Source organism: Macaca mulatta, chromosome 8, assembly GCF_049350105.2.
Source record: "Macaca mulatta isolate MMU2019108-1 chromosome 8, T2T-MMU8v2.0, whole genome shotgun sequence".
Classification (NCBI taxonomy): Eukaryota; Metazoa; Chordata; class Mammalia; order Primates; family Cercopithecidae; genus Macaca; species Macaca mulatta.
The window spans coordinates 77,915,782-77,939,830 of NC_133413.1; the positions used below are offsets into that span (position 1 = coordinate 77,915,782).

The 24,049-nt window shown below is 37.5% G+C and overlaps 1 protein-coding gene across 7 annotated transcripts in view; it reads right to left on the bottom strand.

Moving 5' to 3' along the window:
• The window catches only part of ARFGEF1 (ADP ribosylation factor guanine nucleotide exchange factor 1), a 146,561-nt gene that overhangs the window by 24,836 nt on the left and 97,676 nt on the right, over positions 1-24,049 (bottom strand). For all 7 annotated transcript variants that reach the window (XM_077942521.1, XM_077942520.1, XM_015145405.3 and 4 more), the window contains 10 exons: positions 18,599-18,727; positions 17,175-17,333; positions 16,785-16,935; positions 11,123-11,213; positions 6,498-6,538; positions 6,234-6,403; positions 5,718-5,869; positions 5,408-5,580; positions 4,296-4,456; positions 3,172-3,302 (listed from right to left, as the gene is read on the bottom strand). In XM_077942521.1, the coding sequence (XP_077798647.1) occupies positions 3,172-3,302; positions 4,296-4,456; positions 5,408-5,580; positions 5,718-5,869; positions 6,234-6,403; positions 6,498-6,538; positions 11,123-11,213; positions 16,785-16,935; positions 17,175-17,333; positions 18,599-18,727 (1,358 nt within the window). The remainder of the gene's footprint in view (positions 1-3,171; positions 3,303-4,295; positions 4,457-5,407; positions 5,581-5,717; positions 5,870-6,233; positions 6,404-6,497; positions 6,539-11,122; positions 11,214-16,784; positions 16,936-17,174; positions 17,334-18,598; positions 18,728-24,049) is intronic.

A 24,049-nucleotide genomic window follows, 5' to 3' on the forward strand; every position in this document is an offset into this window, starting at 1 on the left:
TTTCATAAATTTAGAGTAGCCTAAGTTTACAGTGTTTATAAAGTCTACAGTAGTGCATAGTAATGTCCTAGGCCTCCTTTGCGTTCACTCCCCACTCACTCACTGACTCACCCAGAACAATTTCCAGTCCAGTGAGTTCCATTCATGGTAAGTGCCCTATACAGGTTTTATCTTTTATATCATGTTTTTACTGTACCATTTCTATGTATATATATACACATAGAATTTTTTTTATCTGAGACAGAGTCTCTTACTGTCACCCTGGCTGGAGTGCAGTGGTGCCATCTTGGCTCACCGCAACCTCCGCCTCTCGGGTTCAAGCAACTCTCATGCCTTACCTTCCCGAGTAGCTGGGATTACAGGCGTGTGCCACCACACCCAGCTAATTTTTGTATTTGTATTTTTTAATTTTTATTTTTGAGACAGAGTCTCACTCTGTTGCCTGGGCTGGAGTGAGGTGGCACTCAGCTCACTGCAACCTCTGCCTCCCAGGTTCAAGCGATTCTCCTGCCTCAGCCTCCTGAGTAGCTGCGATTACAGGTGCGCACCACCACACCCAGCTAATTTTTGTATTTTTAGTAGAGAAGGGGTTTCACCATGTCGTCCAGGCTGGTCTCGAACTCCTGACCTCAGATGATCCGCCCACCTGGGCCTCCCAAAATGCTGGGATTATAGGCATGAGTCACCATGCCTGGCCAAATTTTTATGTTTTTAGTAGAGGTGGGGTTTCACCATGTTGGCCAGGCTGGTCTCGAACTCCTGACATCAGGTGATCTGCCCACCTTGGCCTCCCAAAATGCTGGGATTACAGGCGTGAGCCACTGCACCCAGCCTGTTTAGATATGTTTAGATACACAAACGCCACTGTATTAACAGCTGCCTACAGTACAGTAACATGCTGTGCAAGTTGTACCCATGGAGCAACAGGCTATGCCATCTAGATTTGTGTAAGTACATGCTATGATGTTCACACAATGTTGAAATTGCCTAGTAATGCATTGTACAGAACATATCCCTGTCATTAAATGATGCCTGACTACATCTGGGACTTTAATTTTCGGTATTTATCCCCAAATCTGGAGAATTTTGGAAGAATCAAATAAGAATGCACACGAGAAGTTCTTTCCACACAGTGTTATACCAATTATAGTGCTGCACTATTTGTTGTTGTTAAAGACAGAGAGTCTCAACTTGTTGCCTAGGCTGGAGTACAGTGGTGTGATCAGGGCTCACCACAGCCCCAACTTCCTGTGCTTAGGGAATCCTGCCTCAGCCTCATGAGCAGCAGGAACTAGAGGGATGCCTACTATGCCTAGTTAACTTTTTGTTCAAAGAGATGGGGTCTCACTATGTTGCCTAGGTTGGTTTCAAACAGTCCTCCCACTTTGACCTCCCAAAGTGCTGGGATTACAGATGTGAGCCACAGCATCCGGCCCACATTTTAAAATGGAAGCTAAATAGCAGGCCATACATATCCTGGGATGAGGTAGGAAAATCAAAGGCCATCACTGAACAAAGTTTATTGATCTTTTCCCTCTCCTTTACTAACTAGAACACACACAACATCTTTAACAACTAGTATCTACCCATAATCTGAACATGGAATATGGTGAGAAATAAGGTATCACAGTGCCAAGCAACAGAAGGGTAAGAAAGCAGGTGGATCCTCCATCAAACAGACTTCTACAAATAAATAAAGGGTGAGGGGAGAGGGTGCTGAGTTTTCATGACCTGCTAGTCATGATATGTTAGCCGCTCCACTGAGGCAGCTGGACAACTGAAATGGGGCTATCTTGAATTTCAACAATTTCCTAACGGGCCCACTGATAAACAATCCACTGTGTCTAAATATAAAATAAACTCTTTTTCTATAGTGCTCTCATAATTAAAATTCCTAAGGGTTAAGTCCTATTTTGGATTATCTATTTCATAAGAATTTCTGTTGTAACAAATAATACTATAAAAATGAAAAATTTCTTGAGATGTAAGTCAAATTTAACCTTGGTGGGGCATGGGTGTGGTTCTGGCATAAGGTGAAAAAGAAGAGATTCATTCTGTGCTACCTTTAGAAATTCAAAAAATTCAATAAAGTTACACATCCAAATAACAGAAGATTCTTCCAAATGAGAAGGGAAGATTCCTAAAAGATTTTGTTTACCATAAAATTGAACTCACGGTGCGTTTAGAGGTTGACAGATATTAGGACACACAAGCTGGCCATTTCAATGTGGCAAAGTACAGGGTAAAAAACTACTATGGGGCCGGGCGCGGTGGCTCAAGCCTGTAATCCCAGCACTTTGGGAGGCCGAGACGGGCGGATCGCGAGGTCAGGAGATCAAGACCATCCTGGCTAACACGGTGAAACCCCGTCTCTACTGAAAAATACGAAAAACTAGCCAGGCGAGGTGGCGGGCGCCTGTAGTCCCAGCTACTCGGGAGGCTGAGGCAGGAGAATGGCGTGAACCCGGGAGGCGGAGCTTGCAGTGAGCTGAGATCCAGTCACTGCACTCCAGCCTGGGCAGCAGAGCGAGACTCCGTCTCACAAAAAAAAAAAAAAAAAAAAAAAACTACTATGGGAGTCCTGTGAGCTGTGACCTAAGAACAGTGTGTTAAGCACTTGGCCAGTCACATAATACCCAGAATAGTTCCTTTACAGATTGACTATATGTTCATAATGATCTTTTATTGGCAATATACTTTTGAAAGAGTTCTATTTGAATAGTTCTATATTATTCCAAACTATGTTACTGATCAGGTTACAAAAAGAAATGGTTCTTCACCTAAAACTCACCAAGGATGTGCATTTAAAAATTCTTCTATCGTTCATCAGGAAATAAAATAAATTTTGCCACTAACTTCAATTTATTATTGGAAACAAATATATGAAAAGACAGAATGTTTAAAGGATCAAATTAACTTAGAAGCTAAAATCAAAAGGAGGCTATAATCAAATATTTTAAAAACAACGTAGTATTTCCATTTTTATTTTGCTCTAGTTAACATTTTAAAATAATATGAACATATTTTAAAATATACCTATCTACTAATTAATATATTTGACAAAACACTTGATTTTATGGTCTTTAACTGTGAGACTGTGTTTATAAAGAAGAGTTATGTGATTAAAGTCAAAATAAATTCAAAATTTTAATTACAAATATAGATTGTTACCTGGTTCTTACATCTAATTTGCATCTATTGATGATACAGGATAACTCAAAGAGAATTGGGAACCATCCTCTCACCCACACCCTGTCTTCAGGTGCCACGTTCATATCATCGCTTGTGTATTCCTTGAAAGCCTTCAAGAAAAAAGGTAGGGTTATTAAAGGCAAAACATAACACCTATACATTTAATATATTAACTTCTCAAAAAATAATTTAAATGCTTCACAAATAACCAGTGAGCAATTTAACACACAATAATTTATAAAAAATGGGCACTATAACTGCCGACAATTTTAGTATACGTGCCACTGAAGCAGGCAAAATATAACTGCCTATAAAGAGCTCTGGACTAGCATCCAAAAGTTAGCTTCACTTTCAACTGTCACCAGTTTTCTGCATCATTACCCAGGTTAATTCAGGTTTCCATTTTTATCACTTAAATGGTTATGATACCACACAGCCACATTAACCACACTGGGGAAGTATAAAGGTAAAATGAGTTGACATATCTGAAACGTACCAAGCACCTGATCGGTCCATGTTAGTATGGAATAAAATCTTATTACCAAATCTACGATACATCACTTTCTCTTATGATAGTTACAAAGACAGATTTAAATATGCAAGTTAAATATGGCAGCTAGATTTTCAATTCCACCTTTTACTTCAGAGCTTAAGCCTATTCTCATCCATAGTCAGTCAGCTTCAGTATTACACAGCACAGACAGACAAGATGCACTGTAGGGAATGGTTACAAACACAAGCTGGGGCTCAAACCCTAGCTCTACTTTACTAGCCCTGAAACTATGGGCACATTTTGAAACTTCTCTGTGCCTCCCTCAGTTTCTTTATCCGTATGGGGCTATAACACTATCTATCCCATAAAGTCATTAGGAGATTAAACAAGTTAATACAATTTAATGAAAACCACTCAGAAAAATACCCAACACTTTCAATAATGGTTAGTTATAATCACTAACCATCCTAACTCGGAATCAGGCTGCTCAGATTATTTTTTGAATTACTGAAAAATAAATGCTTCATATACCCTCAATTCCCAAACAAACTTAAGATTTCAAATTGGAAAGAATACTCTGCAAAATTTTGTTTACTAAATGACGCTATACCTGAGGTCTATCAGACACATATTTTGCACAATGGCGAATAAGTCGAATTGCTTCCATACTTGTGTCTGGGAAAGCTGCATTGCACGCAAATTCAGACAAACACTTCACGGCATCCTGGAAAGAATCAATGGTCGCTGGAAAGTGTTTTTCAAATACAAGGGCTAAAATAGAGAAAAATACATATTACCATAATTTTTCAATTATTCTTAGCTGTACCAAAAATACACCAACATCTAGATGTAATGCACTTCCTTAAAGGTTATTAAAGGCTGACATCCAACAGATACGAAGTTCAAGACTATCTTTCCCACTTAACATGACTGCCCTGAGTGGTGAGAATAGTAAAACTTGTCTGTTTTGTTTACATTATAAACATAGCACCTAATACAGTGACTGGTACACAGTACGTACCGATTCAACTTTGGCTGAATGAATATACAAAATTACTTAACCTCTCTGTATCTCGGTTTCTTGATATAAAATGGAAATAATCATAATATACACAGGATAGCTGTAAGCACTACACAAAATAATGTAAGTGAAGTGCTTAGCATAACACTTAAGCAAGCATGCAATAAATGACAGCTATGATGATGCCATGACTCTTGATGTTGATGGTCATCACTGTCATCTTCTATATAGGCTTAACTTATAATCTTAGTATTTCAGTCAGTCCCCCTTGAACTTAATGGGACTCCTCCTTGAAGAAGGCTGTGCAATGTACTTACTGGTCAAAAATAAAGGCTTTGCTTTAATACTCTGTGGGTCTCAAGACCATCTCCATCACTAGTTCTGTGACCTTAGATAAACTGCTTAACCTTTCTGGGGCTGAGTTTCCTAATCCATTTTGAAAAAAGGGATGGATAATAAAGATGCTTAACTGTGAAGATCAAAGAAATTACGTGAAAAGTGCATACAGTATTTGCCGTATGGTAAATACTCAATAAATGTTAACTATAATAGTAATTTAATTATTTTTATTTACTCTGGGGTTCTGTAGACAAAACTTGGTAAACTTAAAGGCCATAATCTTGTTACTTGACTCATCTTCCTAACACATTAAGGTTGCTTTTTTTTCCCTTTTACTTGAACACAGCTAAGACAATACTCACTGACAATGTGCCCAGTTGTTTGGAATGCAAGTTCCACTATGCTTTCATCTTGATCAGATGCAGCTAGATGAAATACAGAGAATATGTTCTTCCATCCAGATCGAATGTTAGCAGCTTGAGAATTAACCATCTGTGCTATACACCGTACAACCATATCTCGAATTGTTGGAGACCTAAAAACATTAATATAATTGCTTAGATATGCAAACAGATAAAACTCATCAGTTTTTCCCCCTTTCTTCTGTTTTTCTCCCTGCTGTGGAAAACAACAAGATTTTCCTACTATTAGGCAATTCAACAAATATAGTACCTGTTCCGTTTCATTATATGTTCAAAAGGTCTTAAGAAATCCTTCTGGAATCTGAAATTAGCAAGCTCCCCTTTCTCTAAGAACTTCATTGACAACTGCCTCAAGGAGTCTACTGCAAAAATAGCTACATCTTCATTAGGATTACACCCAACCTGTAATGGTGACAGAAATAAAATATGCTAATTAATATCAGCAGTAAAAATCTGCAATTCTTTATTTTTTGTCTTAGAAAAAGCATAGAATAGCATAGATAGGTAAATCCTAAGATTTTCCACAAAGGCATTAAATATGCTAAAAATATTTCTCAACAAGAAAAACAGACATTTTACATCAAATTCTTAAAGCCCAGAGTAATAATTTCTAAAAAGAAAAACACCATTCACAGGGTTTTCTAATTTAATATTAAAAAGTAATAAATAACTGCTTGGAAGGGAAAAGGGCTCAATTTGATTACAAAGACATTCTAAACAAAAAACATACTACAAATGTAAACAAATACCACACTTATTCAAATACCTTATTAAAATGATCTCCAATAACTTCCCAAATTCGAGACCACTGCAATCTTATTCTTCCCATGTTGTAATATGATATTTCTACTATTTTTTGTAGACTAAACATTCTTGGGTGTGTCGTGGAAAGTAATTCATCCATAGACACAGCACAGAGCCAACGGACAAAATCCACTGTAACATAAATATATTTATATTTTTTTAGCTCAACATTAAAGTTATTTTAGCCCAAAGTCAGTTCCGAAGTAGAATAAATGCCCATACTTACCAATAGCATTTCCATCTAGCCTTGTAGATCCTGTGAATATTCTAGGGAAAATAAAACACAATTTTAAAAATGTATAAATTACTGTTCTTATTCCAATTGAAAAGTACGTGGCATGGGGTACTAGCTATTTTTATGTTTTAAGGGAACAAAAAATTGGGTACTCAAATGAGTATTTTTCATCATTTAGTTTAGTAACAAGTGTAGTCTGGATGCTTCTCCCTCCCTTCCACCTCTACTCCATATGAACCAGTTTGCATTCAATATTATTATTAGAGTGAGTATATACTGCCGTAATTTTATTAGATTTACAAACTCCAGATAGATATGAGATTCTAAGAATAAGAAAAATATTAATTTGTAAAACTAACAAATAATTGGCATACTACAGATTCTTTCCTGATTATCGACTAGCATTGAAGTTCTTAAAATGAAAAACTTGACTCATTTTTACCAGTGAAGTATATTTGATTAGAAAGTTCATTTACACTAAAAGTGATTTAATATAACCTTGTAAACAGTCTCAGTTTACCTAAGAATTGGCCAAACCACTTTCCTTAGGGCATTCAAATATTTCGAGTTAAGCTAACACTGCCTAGCTTTGCCCATTCTTCTTTGCTGAGCTCTTTTTTTGTTTCAAAGTTTCATAAACGATTTCAGCATAAACACATTAGTCCTCCTTTTTTAAAATCTGCATTTTTAACCCATATTCTGGGTTTGTAACCAAGAGTCTGAAGTCACTTTCAAGAAGGATGACATTCCCAACTTAGAATGCAAGAAATATGATTTGCATGATAAAAAGGAAAATTTTAAAGACAGGAGCAGGTCACAGTAGTCACAGTAATAACAGTAATAGCTACCAATCACAAGGTGGGTTCTTTTCTAGTGTAGTATCAATATTCACGCATTTGATCCTTACAAAGCATGTACTATTAAACCCCCAATTTTATAAACACAGAAACCGAGGGATAAAGATATTTAATAACTTAAGTGCTAAAGCCAAGATTCAAACCAGGACAGGGTGATTACAGAGTCTATGTTATTAACCACTTTTCTATACTGCCTCACACTTACCTGAGCAAAACGTATATTCAACCCTTTAAATATATTCTCCTTTTTTCCTACTATCACAATCTACATGTTCTGAGTATATCATGATTTTTTAACCCTAGTGTCCTTGCATGTCTGTCTATGTGTCCTGGCAATGAGTAAAAAACAATACAGGAAAAACAGTTAGAAACTGGTAACACAATGACTCAGAATGTGAGTTCCTGCTAAAGAAATGTCTTAAGATTTTCTATATTGTTCTTGTCAGCAGAATGAAGCAATAATTCCAAAATCTGGCAGAAAACACAATCTGGGGGAAAAATCAAAAGTAATATGGCCCCACTTAATCCAGGGATTAGACTGGACCCAGAAATTAAAGATATACAACGTCTACAGAGCTCTCACATAAACAAAAATGAAAACTGCCAGACTATGTGAATTTGGTCAGCTGATTTCTCAAACTACAGGTATTCTCATGGAAGGCAATGGTTGTAAACAAGCCACCCACTAATAGAGTGAAAAGTAAATAGTATAGGAGAAGAAAAGGCACATAAACAAAAACAAAGAAAAAAAGAGTTTTTAACTGAGAAGAAAGCAAATGGCAAACAGTACAGAGGTAAAGAAAGAACAAAAGCAGAGATGAAACCACACAGAAGGGAAGCAATAGATTCTGAAGGTGTTGAAATAATGGAGAACAAAGGCAACAGGAGAGAGAACTATCATCAGTAATAAGACAGGTTCTGTGGACTGGTGTGATGGTGGAAGGTCGGGGGAGCATCCATTCTGAGAAAGGGCATCCCAATTCCTACTCACTTCCATAGCCTCTGAGGGGGTCACTCTATTTCTAGTAATGCTCCACTAAAGATAAGCCATATGGTAGAACACAGCAGTCTGTGGGGGCATTTAAAGTCAAGCCTTAATATTAAGGCAAGAGAACAGAGCTGTGTTTCATAAAATCAGCCTATGAAATGGTTTCTACATTTTCCATAGAAAAAGCAAAGGACAGAAGCACAAGAACCTTGTTTACGAATATTAAAAATAATGTGCTTTTTAAAAAGCATTAGAAAAAAAACATTGGTAAGATTACTGCTTCATCACATTATAATACAGATAGAAAAACAAAAAAAGGTTGGCAAAACTTTTGCAGATTCTGCATCAAATCAAGTTTTAAACTGTATGCAATACACAAGCAGCCTATATTATCTTACCTGTAAAAGGTTTTTTCACAGAGAATATATTAGAGGTAACATTTATTTCTTAGGCCTAAATGAAAAGTATTTACGAGCAAAGGAAGTTGGGATGAGTTGTACATATTTTCTGATAGGTGAAATATTCCAAAGTGTGAGGTAAGCCAGTTTATAGCTAGATCTGGTATGTATAAAAAACCATAAAGAGAAAAACTACGATGCTAAATAACTGTTTTTTACCTATTAAAAATAAACTATTCATGGACAAAGTCTATCTCCTGCATAGTTTAGTAATATTCATTATGAAATTGGTCTAATTTAACAATGCATAAAAAATTCTATCCCAGCAAATGCTAGAAGATCAGTTATTCCCAGATTGAAGTGCCCAAAATTCTTCTCCTATATCCTAATAATACAAGATTCCTAATACAAAAGTAAATAATTAGAAAATTTTATCACCTTAAAGTCTGTAATAAAATCTTATTTTTTTCTGTTGGTTAATAAACCAGAAGCTATAAAGAATTAAACATACAAAAATTATTTTTGTTTTTCTTTAGTTCCTGTACTTATAACAACAGGTTATGCAGAAAAATAGGCCTAAGGATAGGAAAATACTGTTTGCTGGATAAGTACAGAACTCTCCAGACTGATGCCTGACACTATTTTCACTACTGTCTTCACTACCAGTATTATCTCACTAAGTTGGGTAATGGACCAAAGTTTGAACATAACGATATGAAAATAAACTCAGATATTCAAAAAACATTTAATGGGAAAGTGAAATATACCACTTATATAACATTATAAGAGATCAAATATATAACTTTTGGTGTTTTCACTATAAGCAAAAACTTGCAATACTGAGGTTTTGTATAAAATTTGACATTGGATTTATGTTTGTAGAAGTATCTGGCAATGACAAGATTGTGATGACAAAGTACAAACAAAATGTATGCTAAGTCTCCTCTGAAATAGCATAAATTCTTAAAACAGAGAGGCATGTAATTTCAAATGAGTAATATGTCCCTCTGTAACAAACAGTGGATAGGAAGATAAATTAGAACTAGATGTGGTCACATAAAGTACATTATAAAAGCAGAAATAGTAGGTAAAATGTTGAATCATGCCTGAATAGATTCTCAAAATGACAGTGAAGATGATTTTTCTTGAAGGCAAGAAAATCATTGACAAGAAAGCTAGCCAGGTAGCAGAAGGGCTGTTACATAGCTCTGCAGTAGTACATGTAGGTTGAAAGGTTAAGCATGCATGCTTATTACAAGCCTAGTTGTGGGAATGAGCAAGTTATTTAATCTTTTTCTGTCTCAGTTTCCTCATTTGTAAACTGAGGACAAGAATACGCATCTCATCAGGCTACTGAAAGGATTAAATGTAAAGCGTTTTGCAAGTGCCTCATCTGTGGCAAGCCTTCATGTTTGTTATATAGTAGGTATGAGATAATCTTTCTTCAATCTTCACAAAAAAACAGGCAAATGACTCCTCTTAAAAAAAAAAAAAAAAAAAAAGCAAGTGGACATTAAGGATTCAAGGAAAAAGTTCCATGGAGTACTTTCAGGGTCAGTGGCCACTGAACTGAACATTCTAGTTCTACCTGTACCTAGAGCAAAAAGTTTTATCTGAAGCAAAGTGAAATAATGGATTAGCATGAGTTTCCAGACTACCAAGGAAAGATTTGTACAAAATTACGTTTTTGAAAGTTTCCATCACAAGTGAGGGAAAGGGAGGAAGAAAATGAAAAAACATTGCTGTAAAATGTTTCAGTTTTGGGGGCATTTATCTGGAAAAAGCTAATCTTCAAAAGAACAACAGGAGATATTGTTCTACATGCTAGGCATTTTAAAATTGGAAATATTCTGTAGTAAATAAAGCATACTACGGGTTTTCTTTTAGAAAACAAACTAAAAATGGGGAATATGTGGTGATGCGTATAAACCATAAATTCTGAAGTCCCTTCCAAAAGTTTATAATGAGAATTGCCAATAAAACCTTTCATTTCATCCATAATGCAGTCTTTATTGTGGACCCAGAAAAATAAACTACACAACATTTTCAAATAGGGATAATAAAGGGAGTACGTTTTCTACAAGAAAATAAAACATTTGTATTCTTTTCCATCAAGGTTACCATTTCCTTAATGCCCATTAATATCTACTGTAACTTAAATGCCCACTAATATCTTATTGTAACTATGATCCAAAAAGCAAAATTATAGGTACTTCATCATCTAAATCACAGCATATCACAATATAATCTTATATTACTTTAGGAAAATGACTTTGGCAATAATTTTTTTTCTTTTTACCAATAAGAAAATACCTAAATGCTACAGAACTGAAATAGTAATCATCTGAAAAGGGAATAAAATGAATACCTTACCTATCTACAGCAACAACAACACTCTGAGAACTGGTTTCTCCAATGGATTCCTGAATACTTGCTATCTGTTTCCAGTCCACATTTCCTCCAACTACCACACATAAAAAAGAGTCATTTCAGTTTGAAAATAATTCAGTAGAAGAATACACTTAACAGTTCTAAAACATACTTCTGAAATCAACTGTTTTCCTAATAAAAGAATGTTTCAGGTGAACAATTCTTTTGGCATCAGTGACACTTATCAAGGCCAAATGTGCAAATGAACTTTACTAAGTAGTATACAACACATGGTTACAAGTCACAAACTATGTTTGTAAAGATCACACAAAGTAGGGGCACTGTGAATTTATATCACAAAAGTATAGATGTTAGATATAATTTCCCTTAATGTTTAAAGAAATGCAGCACTAATCCCAGTTCCAGTGATACCTTCTAAGGATGATTCCAACTCCAAGTATTTAGACTTCCCTTGTCATTTAATCTCTAGTCCCCTATTTACAAAGGTTAGTTGAAAATTCCTTTTTTTTTTTTTTGAGGCAGAGTCTCACTCTGTCGCCCAGGCTGGAGTGCAGTGGCCGGATCTCAGCTCACTGCAAGCTCCGCCTCCCGGGTTTACGCCATTCTCCTGCCTCAGCCTCTCGAGTAGCTGGGACTCCAGGCATCTGCCACCACGCCCGGCTAATTTTTTGTATTTTTAGTAGAGACGGGGTTTCACTGTGTTAGCCAGGATGGTCTCGATCTCTTGACCTCATGATCCGCCTGCCTCGGCCTCCCAAAATGCCAGGATTACAGGCGTGAGCCACTGCGCCTGGCCAGTTAGTTGAAAATTCTACCTGTATTTTCTAACACTCTTTTATTGAAAAGAATCATTTATCTTTTCCCTTGAAACTGGTTCCATGTGTTGGAGAGAACAACAATATTCCCAGTTTTCAAACTCTTAATTTTAGAATCACCTTTGGTATCCTCTTCCACTATCAATATTCAACTAGTCACTAAATTTTTCTTCTGATCTGTTTTTCATATCATCTCTTCATTTCCATTCCTACCTAGTTCTGGCCCTTATCATCTCAGTCCTAGATTACTGAAGCCATTTCCTCACTGATTTCCCCACCATTATTTCCCTCTTCAATCTCTTTCATCCCCCTGCGAGATTATTTCCTAAATCTTCTCCTTCATTTTGCTTACTGTTACTTACAAGGTAAAATATAAACTCTTTAGCCTAGCATTTAAAGCACTTCCCTTCAACTGTCTAGCCAAAATGTGCCATCCCTCAACTATCTAAAACTTACCTACCAAGACTCAATTTGGGTTCTCAACGAAAAGTTCCTCTCCATTGTTCTCATCTGCCTTTGAATTAAGCATTTACTTAGCTAAGTACTACTCAAATCAGAATTACTTTCATACAGTTTCATACAAATTATTTCAGGTGTGTTAATGTTGCCTTCATAACCAGATAAAAAGTTTCCTAAGGTTAGGAATCAAGTAATATACATTTTGTACTTTCCTACCTTACTCACAATTAAGTCCAAAGCAGGTGCTCTACAAACACCTGACCCGAGTGACCACTCAATAAATGCCCTTCTGAAGGCAAACATAACAGATGGTATCATTTAAACCTGCTGAACTCAAATTCTATCCTAGGAACTGAATGATGTGAAAAAGATGTAACCCCTGTCCTCGAGTTAATAATTTACACGAGGAGAGGAGATAGATATGTTTATAATTAACTTCAATGCAATTAATGATTACTTCATGGCTGAAATGAACTAATTACATAGAATAAAAGTTTGCTAAATAGAACTAATTTTGATAGGGACGAGAACAGGGTGTTAGCTCATAGAAAGGCTTCACATATGATGAAATATTAATTCAACCTGGACCTAGAAGGATAGCTATGTAGAAAAGGAAGGAGAAAGAAAAGCAATTGAGACAGAGGGGGCAGCTATATAAAGTAGTGGAAACATACAACTGTACATCACGTTTTCACATACTTGGTAGTATAGCCATAATGAAGGATTGGCAGACACTGGGAAGAAGGGAAAAGAACAGTAGTAGGAGATAAAGCTGAAAACACAGACTAGAAATAAGAATGTGAAGAGCCTTGACCCTTAGGTTTAATGTACTACTTTTGAAAACAGGGATTTATTAGATCTTTTAGAAGACTGATATGATCTAATCTATTTTCCAAAAGACAACACTGGTAATATCTGGAGAACATACTGAAATAGGAAAAAATATTGAAATCAGAGATAAATTAAAAGTCTACTCCTATAATACAAGTGAACAAGAATGAAAGCCTGAAGTGACACAGTATTGGGCTGGTAGGGAAATAGCTTCAAGGCAAACTCGACATGCACAGCATGTTACAGGAATTTTGAAAGAAAAACCTATGAGAAAAAAACAACGCCAATCATGAGGTAACTTCCTTTGTGTATCAACAGGATATCCTTTTCACAGAGGAAATACATATATTCTGTTGGGGGGGGGGGGTGGGAAAAAATACACACACACACACACACACGTGTCAAAATGTCCTTTATATTTAAATATAAAAATTTAAAATCATTAATAAAAAATATTTAAAGGAATCAAAGAATACATAAAATGTCTAGGAATCCATAGAACCCATTTCACAAATATGTGAAATCTCTTAATAAGAGTTTCAGTTTTGTCAAATTTATTCAAAAGCACCCAAGAGAACAGGGATGTTAGCTCAAAGAAAGGTTTCACATCTGATGAAAAATTCATTCAATCTAGACGTAGAAGGATGGTTATGTAGAAAAGAAAGCAGAAAGAAAAGCAATTACAATAGAGAGGGCATATTTAGGTTAAATAAAATTTTTAAAAGTGTGTGTCATGAATACTCTCTGACCATTTATGTGACAAAGCCATTGAATTTTTAAATGTTAACATATCTCTTGAAAGACCCACATGCAGTCCAGGTGCCATGGCTCATGCCTGTAATCCTAGCATTTTGGGAGGCCAAGGTGGGAGGATCACCTGAGACCAGGAGTTTCAAACAGGCCTGGGCAACACACTGAAATAGGAAAAAAAGAAACCATAGTGAAAGCCTGGGACAAGCTTTTACTTTACTAACTTTAATAAAAAAAAAAAAGTTGAGTCCAGGAGTTGACTGTGCCACTGCACTCCAGCCTCAACAACAGAGTGAGATCTTGTCTTTAAAAAAAATAGAAAAAAAAAAGAATGCATATAATTCAAATTTAATAATTATCTACTATGTATTCTTAATAACTGAAAGCTTCATATTTCCAAAAAGTGAAAGTACAGACTTTTTTACTATCAGTCAGAAAGTATGATAAATATATACTCAACCCTATCAACTTGGTTACATGGAATACTTGGCAGAGATACCATTTATAAAAGAGGATATGGCCGGGCACAATGGCTCACATCTGTAATGCCAGCACTTTGGGAGGCCAAGGCGGGCAGATCACATGAGGTCAGGAGTTAGAGACCAACCTGGTCAACATGGTGAAACCCTGTCTCTATTTTAAAAAATACAAAAATTAGCCAGGCATGGTGGCACATGCCTGTAATCCCAGCTACTCAAAAGGCTAAGGCAGGAGAATCACTTGAACCCAGGAAGCAGAGGTTGCAGTGAGCTGAGATCGCGCCACCGCACTCCAGCCTGGGCGACAGAGTGAGACTCTGACTCAAAAAAATAAAAAGAGGATTAGTTTAAAACTATATACATATATATATGTCCACTGTATATGCAGACTAAACTGGCTTGACTGTACCACATCTTCTTCTAGCTTAAATTCTGATGACAACATTCTGCTCCAGAAAGCATCTGCTGTCTGACCTTGGGAGGCACAGGGGGACAAGGGTAGCCATTTGTCACATGGGTTGGCTGGTAACCAACGCGATGGCCCAACGGGAGGGCTCTGCCCAACAGGGGCCAAGTCAACAGCCTAGCTCCTTCTAGGATGTAGATTCAAAAATGGAGCGTGATGAGTCAGGAGTGAGTAGAGAATGGTGCAGACCAAAAAGAAAAGTACATAACAGAGAAAACCTAAATAAGGCATAAAATAAGTGTTACTGGTCTTGAGAGTGGCCTGGAAGGCTGAACTGTTTTTCATTTCTAGGCCTCAATGTGTGTATCTTTCTGCAAATTCCCTTTTTCTGAAGGGAGAAGACAGTTCATCTCATATCCTTGCAACCTAAGTAGCACAGTACATGAATTAACTTTAATTCATTTTCAAGTATACCAATAAATATTATCAGCAAGTATCATTATTTCTCATTTGACTAAAACTTCTAGAAGATATCCCACTGGTGTTTTATTTTTAGTGTAACCTAATTCTGTAGTTCTACTTGCCAAAACTCAGGCCCAGCAATTAACACCTGTCATTATTTTGGCATTCCCACACTCTCTAGGCCTTTTCAAAGTTACTGAACCAATCAGTGCACATTTACTTCCTTGCCTGAAAATAGTTTTCATCTGTATCTCATGTTACCCCATGGAGTAATTACAGTTCTAATGTACAGAGTTGGGCTTCCAAGTTATGTAAGTCATTGTGCAGGTGCTCAGGTAGTTCTAAATCTTGCTGCTAGATCACCAAAGTATCAAGTCTACACCTGCACCTCCCAGACCTTACAATACTGAAGTATCTATGCTACCATGGAGGGATAGACTGCACTGCTAGCTGCTTCAGTTGATTACCACCGGGAATTAGTTTTCCCCAGTTCAACTTGAAGCCATAATGTGGTCCTGGTTTTTACTTCTTTTCCTATGGATCCTTTATAAAGTTTGAAATTCTTTTGGGGTTTCTAAGAATTTGTATTGCTAGCAGCAACAGAGGAATCACTAAAAGATAGAAGATTCCTGCTCTAAGTAATGAGTCCAGATTGGTTAGAGGTGTGGGTTGGGGAGGGATGGAGAGAGAATATCTAGAAACTTCTAATATATCAGCCATTATGCTAAGTCCATTAATATATATTCTTATTTAATCCTAACAATTCTGTGATTAGATATTACTCTTAGTTTGCAAAAGCAGAAATCGAATATCAGCAAACTAAAGTAACTTACATATAATAAGGAAAAAATACAGAAGAATTCAAACCCAGAAATACTTAAGGTCAAAGTCTAATAAGCTGTTTCTTCCCTGGTGGAAGTCCTTCCATTTATGACTAAAAAATGTATTGCTTTTCATTCTTCTCTGTCCATTTTTGCTAATGTTTTTTGTTCTACTGGGTTAAATGTGAAAGTTTCTGGTCATATTAAGCGCATGGGGAGCCACTGGGAGAGGCTTCAGACTGGCAGAAAAGTCTGGTTAAGCCTGCTCATTGCCTTAACAATTCTGAATGTGAATGCTTTCTCCAGCTGCCCCAACTATTACCTGATCCCAGCTTTCACACATTCAAGTTACCTGCTTATTCTTAAAAGCAGGTAATTTAAAAACCCTACGCACTGTATTCTTCTCCAACAACCAGGAAGAAGCCTGAAACTAAGGGTCATTTAATGTTGCAAACCAGACCAGGCAAAAAAGATTTAGTTCCTTAGTCATCTTACTTTTTCTCATAAGGTTAGACAAAAGGCATTTTATCTTCTCCCTCTAATTATATTTCATTACTACAATAAATTGACTTATAATGAGGAAGTTAAAAACAATTTTTGATACTTTGTAAAAATTCTCACCTAGCCCTAAACCCACAAATTCATCAGGAGCCTGATCTTTTGTTCCAGTAAGAGATCCTTCTCTGCCTCGCACTGTTCCAGAAATGTATCGAGGTTTCACTCCAGTTCCTATAAGCTGTGCCAGCTCCAACTGACTGATGCACTTCAGAATCTTAATTACAAAAAGGAAAAAAATGTTAAATTCCATGTTAAAAATATCTTCAAAAAGATTTATATATGCAGCTACAATTTAAACACAGACTACATTATAGATTATTTTAAAAAGCTAAATGTACTTATTCGAAATGTACTAATTTTCTCCCCAAACATTTAGGCATTTCACTGATGGACTATTTAGCATTAGCTCATCTTATAAACCAAATTGCAAAGCTGAAAATAAAGTGCTTATACCTCATGCCACGAATTTCCTAAATAATTTCCATCTGTATGAGCCACTGTGATAAGTGTTTTTATTGTGTCAATGTTCTTCTGTTTCATTTCAGTAATACCGGAACTCACTGTGAGTAAGGTAAATCTTGCCAGTGCCTGGACATATGCATCTCTCTCCAGCTATAAAAAAGAGAAAAGTATATTTACACAGTTGTAAATAAGAGCAGATTGATTAATTCCCCACCAACAAACTCTCTTTACTTGTTCAGTAAGTTTGTTTATTTATTTATTTATTTATTTATTTTTGAGACAGAGTCTCACCCTGTCACCCAGGCTGGAGTGCAATGGCGTGATCTCAGCTCACTGTGACTTCCGCCTCCCAGGTTCAAGTGATTCTTCTGCCTCAGCCTCCCGAGTAGCTGGGATTACAGGCGGCCACCACCATGCCAAGCTAATTTTCTGTATCTTTAGTAGAGGTGGGATTTCACTGTGTTGGCCAGGCTGGTCTCGAACTCCTGACCTCATGATCTGCCTGCCTCGACCTCCCAAAGTGCTGAGATTACAGGCATGAGCCACCGTGCCCAGCCCTCCTTTCTCTCTCTTTTGCCTATTAAACCTCCACTCCTAAACTCGTAAGTTCAGTAACTTGTAACTTCAGTAAGTTTTACTTGTCATGAATTACATATAATTTCACAAAAGTTTTTTTTATTTTCATTCATTTTAAGATGACGCATGAAGCAGAAAAGACACATTTCTAAAATCCAAAGCCAGTGGTAGTGTCAAATCGAGACTTTTAGTGATAACCAATGAATTAATACAGTAAAAAAAATTCATTAAGCACTTTTGTTTTGAATACTATGTAGATGAGCAAAAACATAATTTATACATTTGCTCATTTTCTCCACAGCTACGCTATACTTTTTGCAAGCCATTAGCATTTATAATTAAATGTTGAATGCATTTTTCCTCTTTTAAAAGAAAAGTTCCTCAAAGCATATAAATTACTAGAAAGGACTTCTTTCATGAAAAGTATGTATTCAATATTTACATGTCTTAAAGATAACCTGCTCTTAGGCTTAAGTTATAAAATCATACAGAATATATACATCCTTGTATATAAACTGATTCAATAAAATATTTTATATGTTTAAACAAGATGTTCAAATTAACATAGGAATTCAAAGTCTTGAAAACTTTTTATATAATCTTCAATAAGACAAAAAACTGTAACCGAAGTTATAATGATAAACTTTAGATAGATCAGTATAGAACTACCCCTTCCATAACAGCCTCTCAGAAGCTTAAACATTAAGATTCATTTAAATTCCATCATAAACTTGAAATTAGTTTTTAATGTCACACATAAAACAATTATTGTAATTTAAACTATTGTAATGGCATAATTAATGTTCTAAACTGGCTACAAAGACAAAATTCTCTGTTACCTGAATGCTGAAAATGCATGCAATTCTGATTGCACATCTTATACCTTCCAGGCAAAGAGAGGCTACTTCAGTATCATCACAATCTTGTAGACCCACACTGAATGCAGCCAGAAAAGGTGTCCAAGCCAACTACAAAAATTAAAAATTGTATTTTAATTAAAGTTTATGATAACACATTAATACTTCTCAAAGCTTTTAGACAATATAAGTTCTTAAAAAAAGAAATGAAATTCTTAGCAGTTATCTAGAAAGCTTTCTTAAATAAAGGGGGAAAACTATATAATGTTGCCTGGGCTTGAATAAATGGGAGAACAAAATAATAAATTCAATAGAGGACCTTAGGCATATTTTAAGAACTGTACCTATAAATTATTCACATCAATTAAAAAATGGAAATAATCAATTTTCATAAAAATATTAGTTTTACCCGACTTCAGAACTCCTCTCCTTGTAAGCTTTGTCTCTTGCAATATTTCACATACTGTATTTCCAGTAAGATCCTGTTAATCATTTTCCTACTTGAAACAAACAACATTGTTCTCTTTTCTTTAAGCCCATTCCCTGAACATCATTTAGCCTAATTTTTAAAAAATAGTTAAATATTTTACATTGAGACCTAAGTGATATTTCTGGTTTTCAGTTGGACAATATTTAAAAAATAGTTCAATAAAATACTTCCTCATGATACACTGTGGAAGACAACAAATACTTATTGAAATTTTACCATCGAAACTTTGAATCCTGAATGAAGTTACAATATAAAGGAAAAAAGACGCTACTTTTTGGCCACTGAAAATTCTAATAAAATACATAACTTTGAAATGTCTGATGTAAAAGTACTCAACTGCTTTTAAGTGGTCATCATAAAGAAAAACTATATAGCCATATAGCCATAAAGATGAAAAATGTTTCTATCAGTGTGCTATAGAAATTACAACCAAATTTCTAAAAGACCTATAAAGTATTTAGCATTACTAAGGAAAGCAATTACCCAGAGCTTTGTTTCTAAACTTCAGAAAGTTGAGAAGTAAACATTTATGATCTCTAAACAAAGAAACATAAGCCATAGAACCTAGGTTCTAGTCTCAGTTCTGCCACTTATTTAATCTCTCTGAACCTCACTTTTCTTCATCTATTATATTTGAACTGCCACTACAGAGAGAAGCTGTGAGAAACGTAAGTGCAGTACTTCTAAACTACAAAGTACTATATGACAGCAATAACTTACACATTTTGTGGAGAAACAGTGTATCTATTTGGAAACCTGTGTTATATTTTACACAAGAAGAGATACAAATGGTTCTTAAGGCAGTGAAAAAAAAAATGTTTAACTCCTTTAGGAATCAAAGACAATGATTTCTCCTATCAAATTACAACTAAATAATATCCAGGCAGCAGTTAAACTGCACTCATAACTGTACAAACCTTTGTGGAACACAGTTTGGCAATACATTAAAAAGTTCTTAAAAATGGATAATATGCAGGAACAAGAGGGCCAAAAAGACAGCTCCACCAATCATCCCCCATGCAGGAACACCAAATTTAACAACTATCTACACACACACACAGACACACACGCACACGCACGCACACACACACACACACACACCCCTTCTTAAGAACCAAGAAGCCGGGCACGGTGGCTCAAGCCTGTAATCCCAGCACTTTGGGAGGCTGAGACGGGCGGATCACAAGGTCAGGAGATCGAGACCATCCTGGCTAACACGGTGAAACCCCGTCTCTACTAAAAAGTACAAAAAACTAGCCGGGCGAGGTGGCGGGCGCCTGTGGTCCCAGCTACTCCGGAGGCTGAGGCAGGAGAATGGCGTAAACCCGGGAGGCGGAGCTTGCAGTGAGCTGAGATCCGGCCACTGCACTCCAGCCTGGGCAACAGAGCCAGACGCAGTCTCAAAAAAAAAAAAAAAAAAAAAAGAACCAAGAAACAGGTGAGCACTCACAGTAGCTGGTTTTAACTTCGTTTCACTGAAAGGGACACCGAAGAGGGTAGGAAAGACAGTCTTAAATCACCAATGCCATCCCTCCCCCATCTCCCATCAGCGGCCCTGTGCTGTGGAGAGAAAATCTGTGTACTTGGGAGAGGGACAGTGCAGCAACTGTGAGACTTTACACTGAACTCAGTGCCATCCCATCACAGTAGAAAGCTGAACTGAGCTGATGTCCACCCACAGAGGAAGCATTCAGATGAGCCACAGCCAGAGAGGCATCACCCATCCTAGCAGTAGGAACCTGAGTTCCAGCAAGCCACACCAGCATGGACTAAAGTGTTCTGGGGCCCTAAATAAACTTGAAAATCAGTCTAGGCCACAAGGACTGCAACTCCTAGGCAAGGTCTAGCTGTGCTGGGCTTGGAGGCAGTGGACATGGGGGATACACAACCTACTCAGACACCAGCTAGGGTGGCTAAGGGAGTGCTGGCATCACCCCTCCCCGAAGCATAGCTTGTAGCTCCAGAACAGACTCCCTCCTTATACTTAAGGAAAGGAGAGGGAAAAATAAAGAGGACTTTGTCTTGCATCTCTAAAATCAGCTCAGCCACAGTAGGATAGGGCACCAGGCAGAGGTGTGAGGCCTCTTTTCTAGGCCCTAGCTCTGATTTCTAGACACATCCTAGGCCAGAAGGGAACCCACTGCCTTGAAGGGAAGGGCCTAGTCCTCAGAGGATCCATCAATTGCTGACTAAAGAGCCCCTGGGCCCTGAATAGCCAGAGTGATATCCAGGTAATACACTGTGGGACTGGGGTGAGACTCAGCGCATTCCCAGCTGTGGTGGCTATGGGGAGGGACTCCTTCTTCTTGCAGAGGACAAAGTAAAGGGGACTTTGGCTTGCACTTTAGGTACCAGCTTGGCCACAGAAGGGTAGAGCAACAAGTGGGCTCTTGGAGACCTTATTCCAGGCCTTGGCTCTGGGATGGCATTTCTGTACCTGTCCTGGGCCAGAGGGAAGACCACTGCCCTGAAGGGTGAGTCCCAGCCTGGCAGCATTCAAGACAAGCTCACGAGAGAGCCCTTGGCCCTTGTGAACATCAGCAGTAGCTTGGCAGTACTCCCCATGGGCCTGTGGTGGTGATGGCCACGGGCTAAGACTCCTCTGCCTGTGAAAAGGGGAGGGAAGAGTGGGAAGGACTGTGTCTTGTAGTTTGAGTGCCAGCTCAGCTGCAGTAGAATAGAACACCAGGTAGATTCCTAAGGTTTCTGACTCATGTCCCTGGTTCCAAGATAGTATCTCTGGACCTACCTGGAACCTGGGGGGTAATCCAGAGAATTCTTCTGAATGTTATTGAAGACCACTAAGGCGATACCTCTATGAGTCTGCAAGAACCACAGAGTCTGCAAGTAACCCACCGTTACTGGGCTTGGGATGTCCCCTAAAGCAGATATGGCATGGATCATAATACCCAAGTATATTAGTCCATTCTCAAGCTGCTAATGAAGACATACCCAAGACTGGGTAATTTATAAAGAAAAACAGGCTTAATGGACTCAGTTCCATGTGGCTGGGAAGCCTCACAATCATGGTGGAAGGCAAGGAGGAGCAAAGTCATGTCTTAGCAGCAGGCAAGAGAGAGCTTGTGTGGAGAACTCCTCTTTATAAAACCACCAGTTCTCATGAGACTCATTCACCATCACAAGAACAGCATGGGAAAAGACCTGCCCCCCAGATTCAATTACCTCCCACTGGGTCTCTCCCATGACACGTGGGAATTATGGGAGCTACAATCCAAGATGAGATATAGGTAAGGACACAGCCAAACCATATCATCAAGTCCTTTTGAATACCTGGAAAGCCTTCCCCAGAAGGATGGGTACAAACAAGCCCAGACTGAGAAGATTACAATAAATACCTAATTACTCAAAGCCCAGACATCAATGAACATCTGTAAGTATCAAGACCATCCAGGAAAACATGACCTCACCAAATGAACTAAATATCAGGGACCAATCCTAGAGAAAGAGATACATGTGACCTTTCTGACAGAGAATTCAAAAGAGCTGCTTTGAGGAAACTCAAATAAATTCAAGGTAACACAGAAGAAATTCAGAATTCCATCAGATAAATTTTTTAAAGGATTAAAATAATAAAAAAGAATCAAACAAAATTCCACAGTCGAAAAATGCGGGCCAGGCACAGTGGTTCACGCTTGTAATTCCAGCACTTTGGGAGGCCGAGGTGGGCGGATCACCTGAGATCAGGAGTTTGAGACCAGCCTGGCCAACATGACAAAACCCTGTGTCTACTAAAAATACAAAAATTAGCCAGACATGGTGGCAGGTGCCTGTAATCCCAGCTACTCAGGAGGCTGAGGCAGGCAGAACTGCTTGAACCTGGGAGGTGGAGGTTGCAGTGAGCTGAGATCATGCCACTGCACTCCAGCCTGGGTGACAAAGTGAGACTCCATCTCACAAAAAAAGAAAGAAAGAAAAGGAAATAAAAAGCAATATCTTTTTTTTTTTTTTTTTTTTTGAGGATCTCACTCTGTCACTCAGGCTGGAGTGCAGTGGCATCACAGCTCACTGCAACCTCCACCTCCCAGGCTCAAGCAATCCCCCCACCTCAGCTTTCCTAGTAGCTGGAACCACAGGCACAAGCCACACTACACCTGGCTAATTTTTGTAGTGACGGGGCTTCGCCATGTTGCCTTGACTGGTCTCAAACTCCTGGATTCAAGCGATCTGCCCACTTCAGCCTCCCAAAATGTTGGGATTACAGGCATAAACTACAGTGCCCAGCCCCATCAGAGTCTCTTAATAGCAGAACTGATCAAGCAGAATAAAGAATTCGTAAGCATGAAGACAGGCTATCTGAAAAAAATACAGTCAGAGGAGGCAAAAGAAAAAAGAATGAAGCACACCTATAAAATCTGGAAAATAGCTTTAAAAGGCCAATTCTAAAAGTTATTGGTCTTCAAAGAGGCAGAGAAAGAGATAGAGGTAGAAAGTTTATTCAAAGGGATAACAACAGAGAACTCCCCAAACCTACAGAAAAATAACAGTATCCAGTACAAGAAGGTTATAGAACATCAAACAAATGTAACCCAAAGAAAACTACCTCAAGGCCTTTTAATAATTAAACTCACAAAGGTCAAACATAAAGGACCCTAAAAGCAAGAAGAGAAAAGAAACAAATAACATACAACAAAGTTCCAATATGTCTGGCAGGAGACTATTCAGTGGAAACCACAAAGGCCAGGGTACAGTGGTATGACATATTTAAAGTGCTTATGGAAAAAAAACTTCTACCTGAAAATAGTACATATCTGGTGAAACTATCCTTTAAACATGAAAGAGCAGTAATTTCCCAAATGAAAGCTGAGGGATTTCAATACCAGACATGTTCTGCATGAAATACTAAAGGGAGTACTTCAATCAGAAAAAGGACATTAATGAGTAAGAAGAAATCATCTAAAAGTACAAAACTCACTGGTTATAGA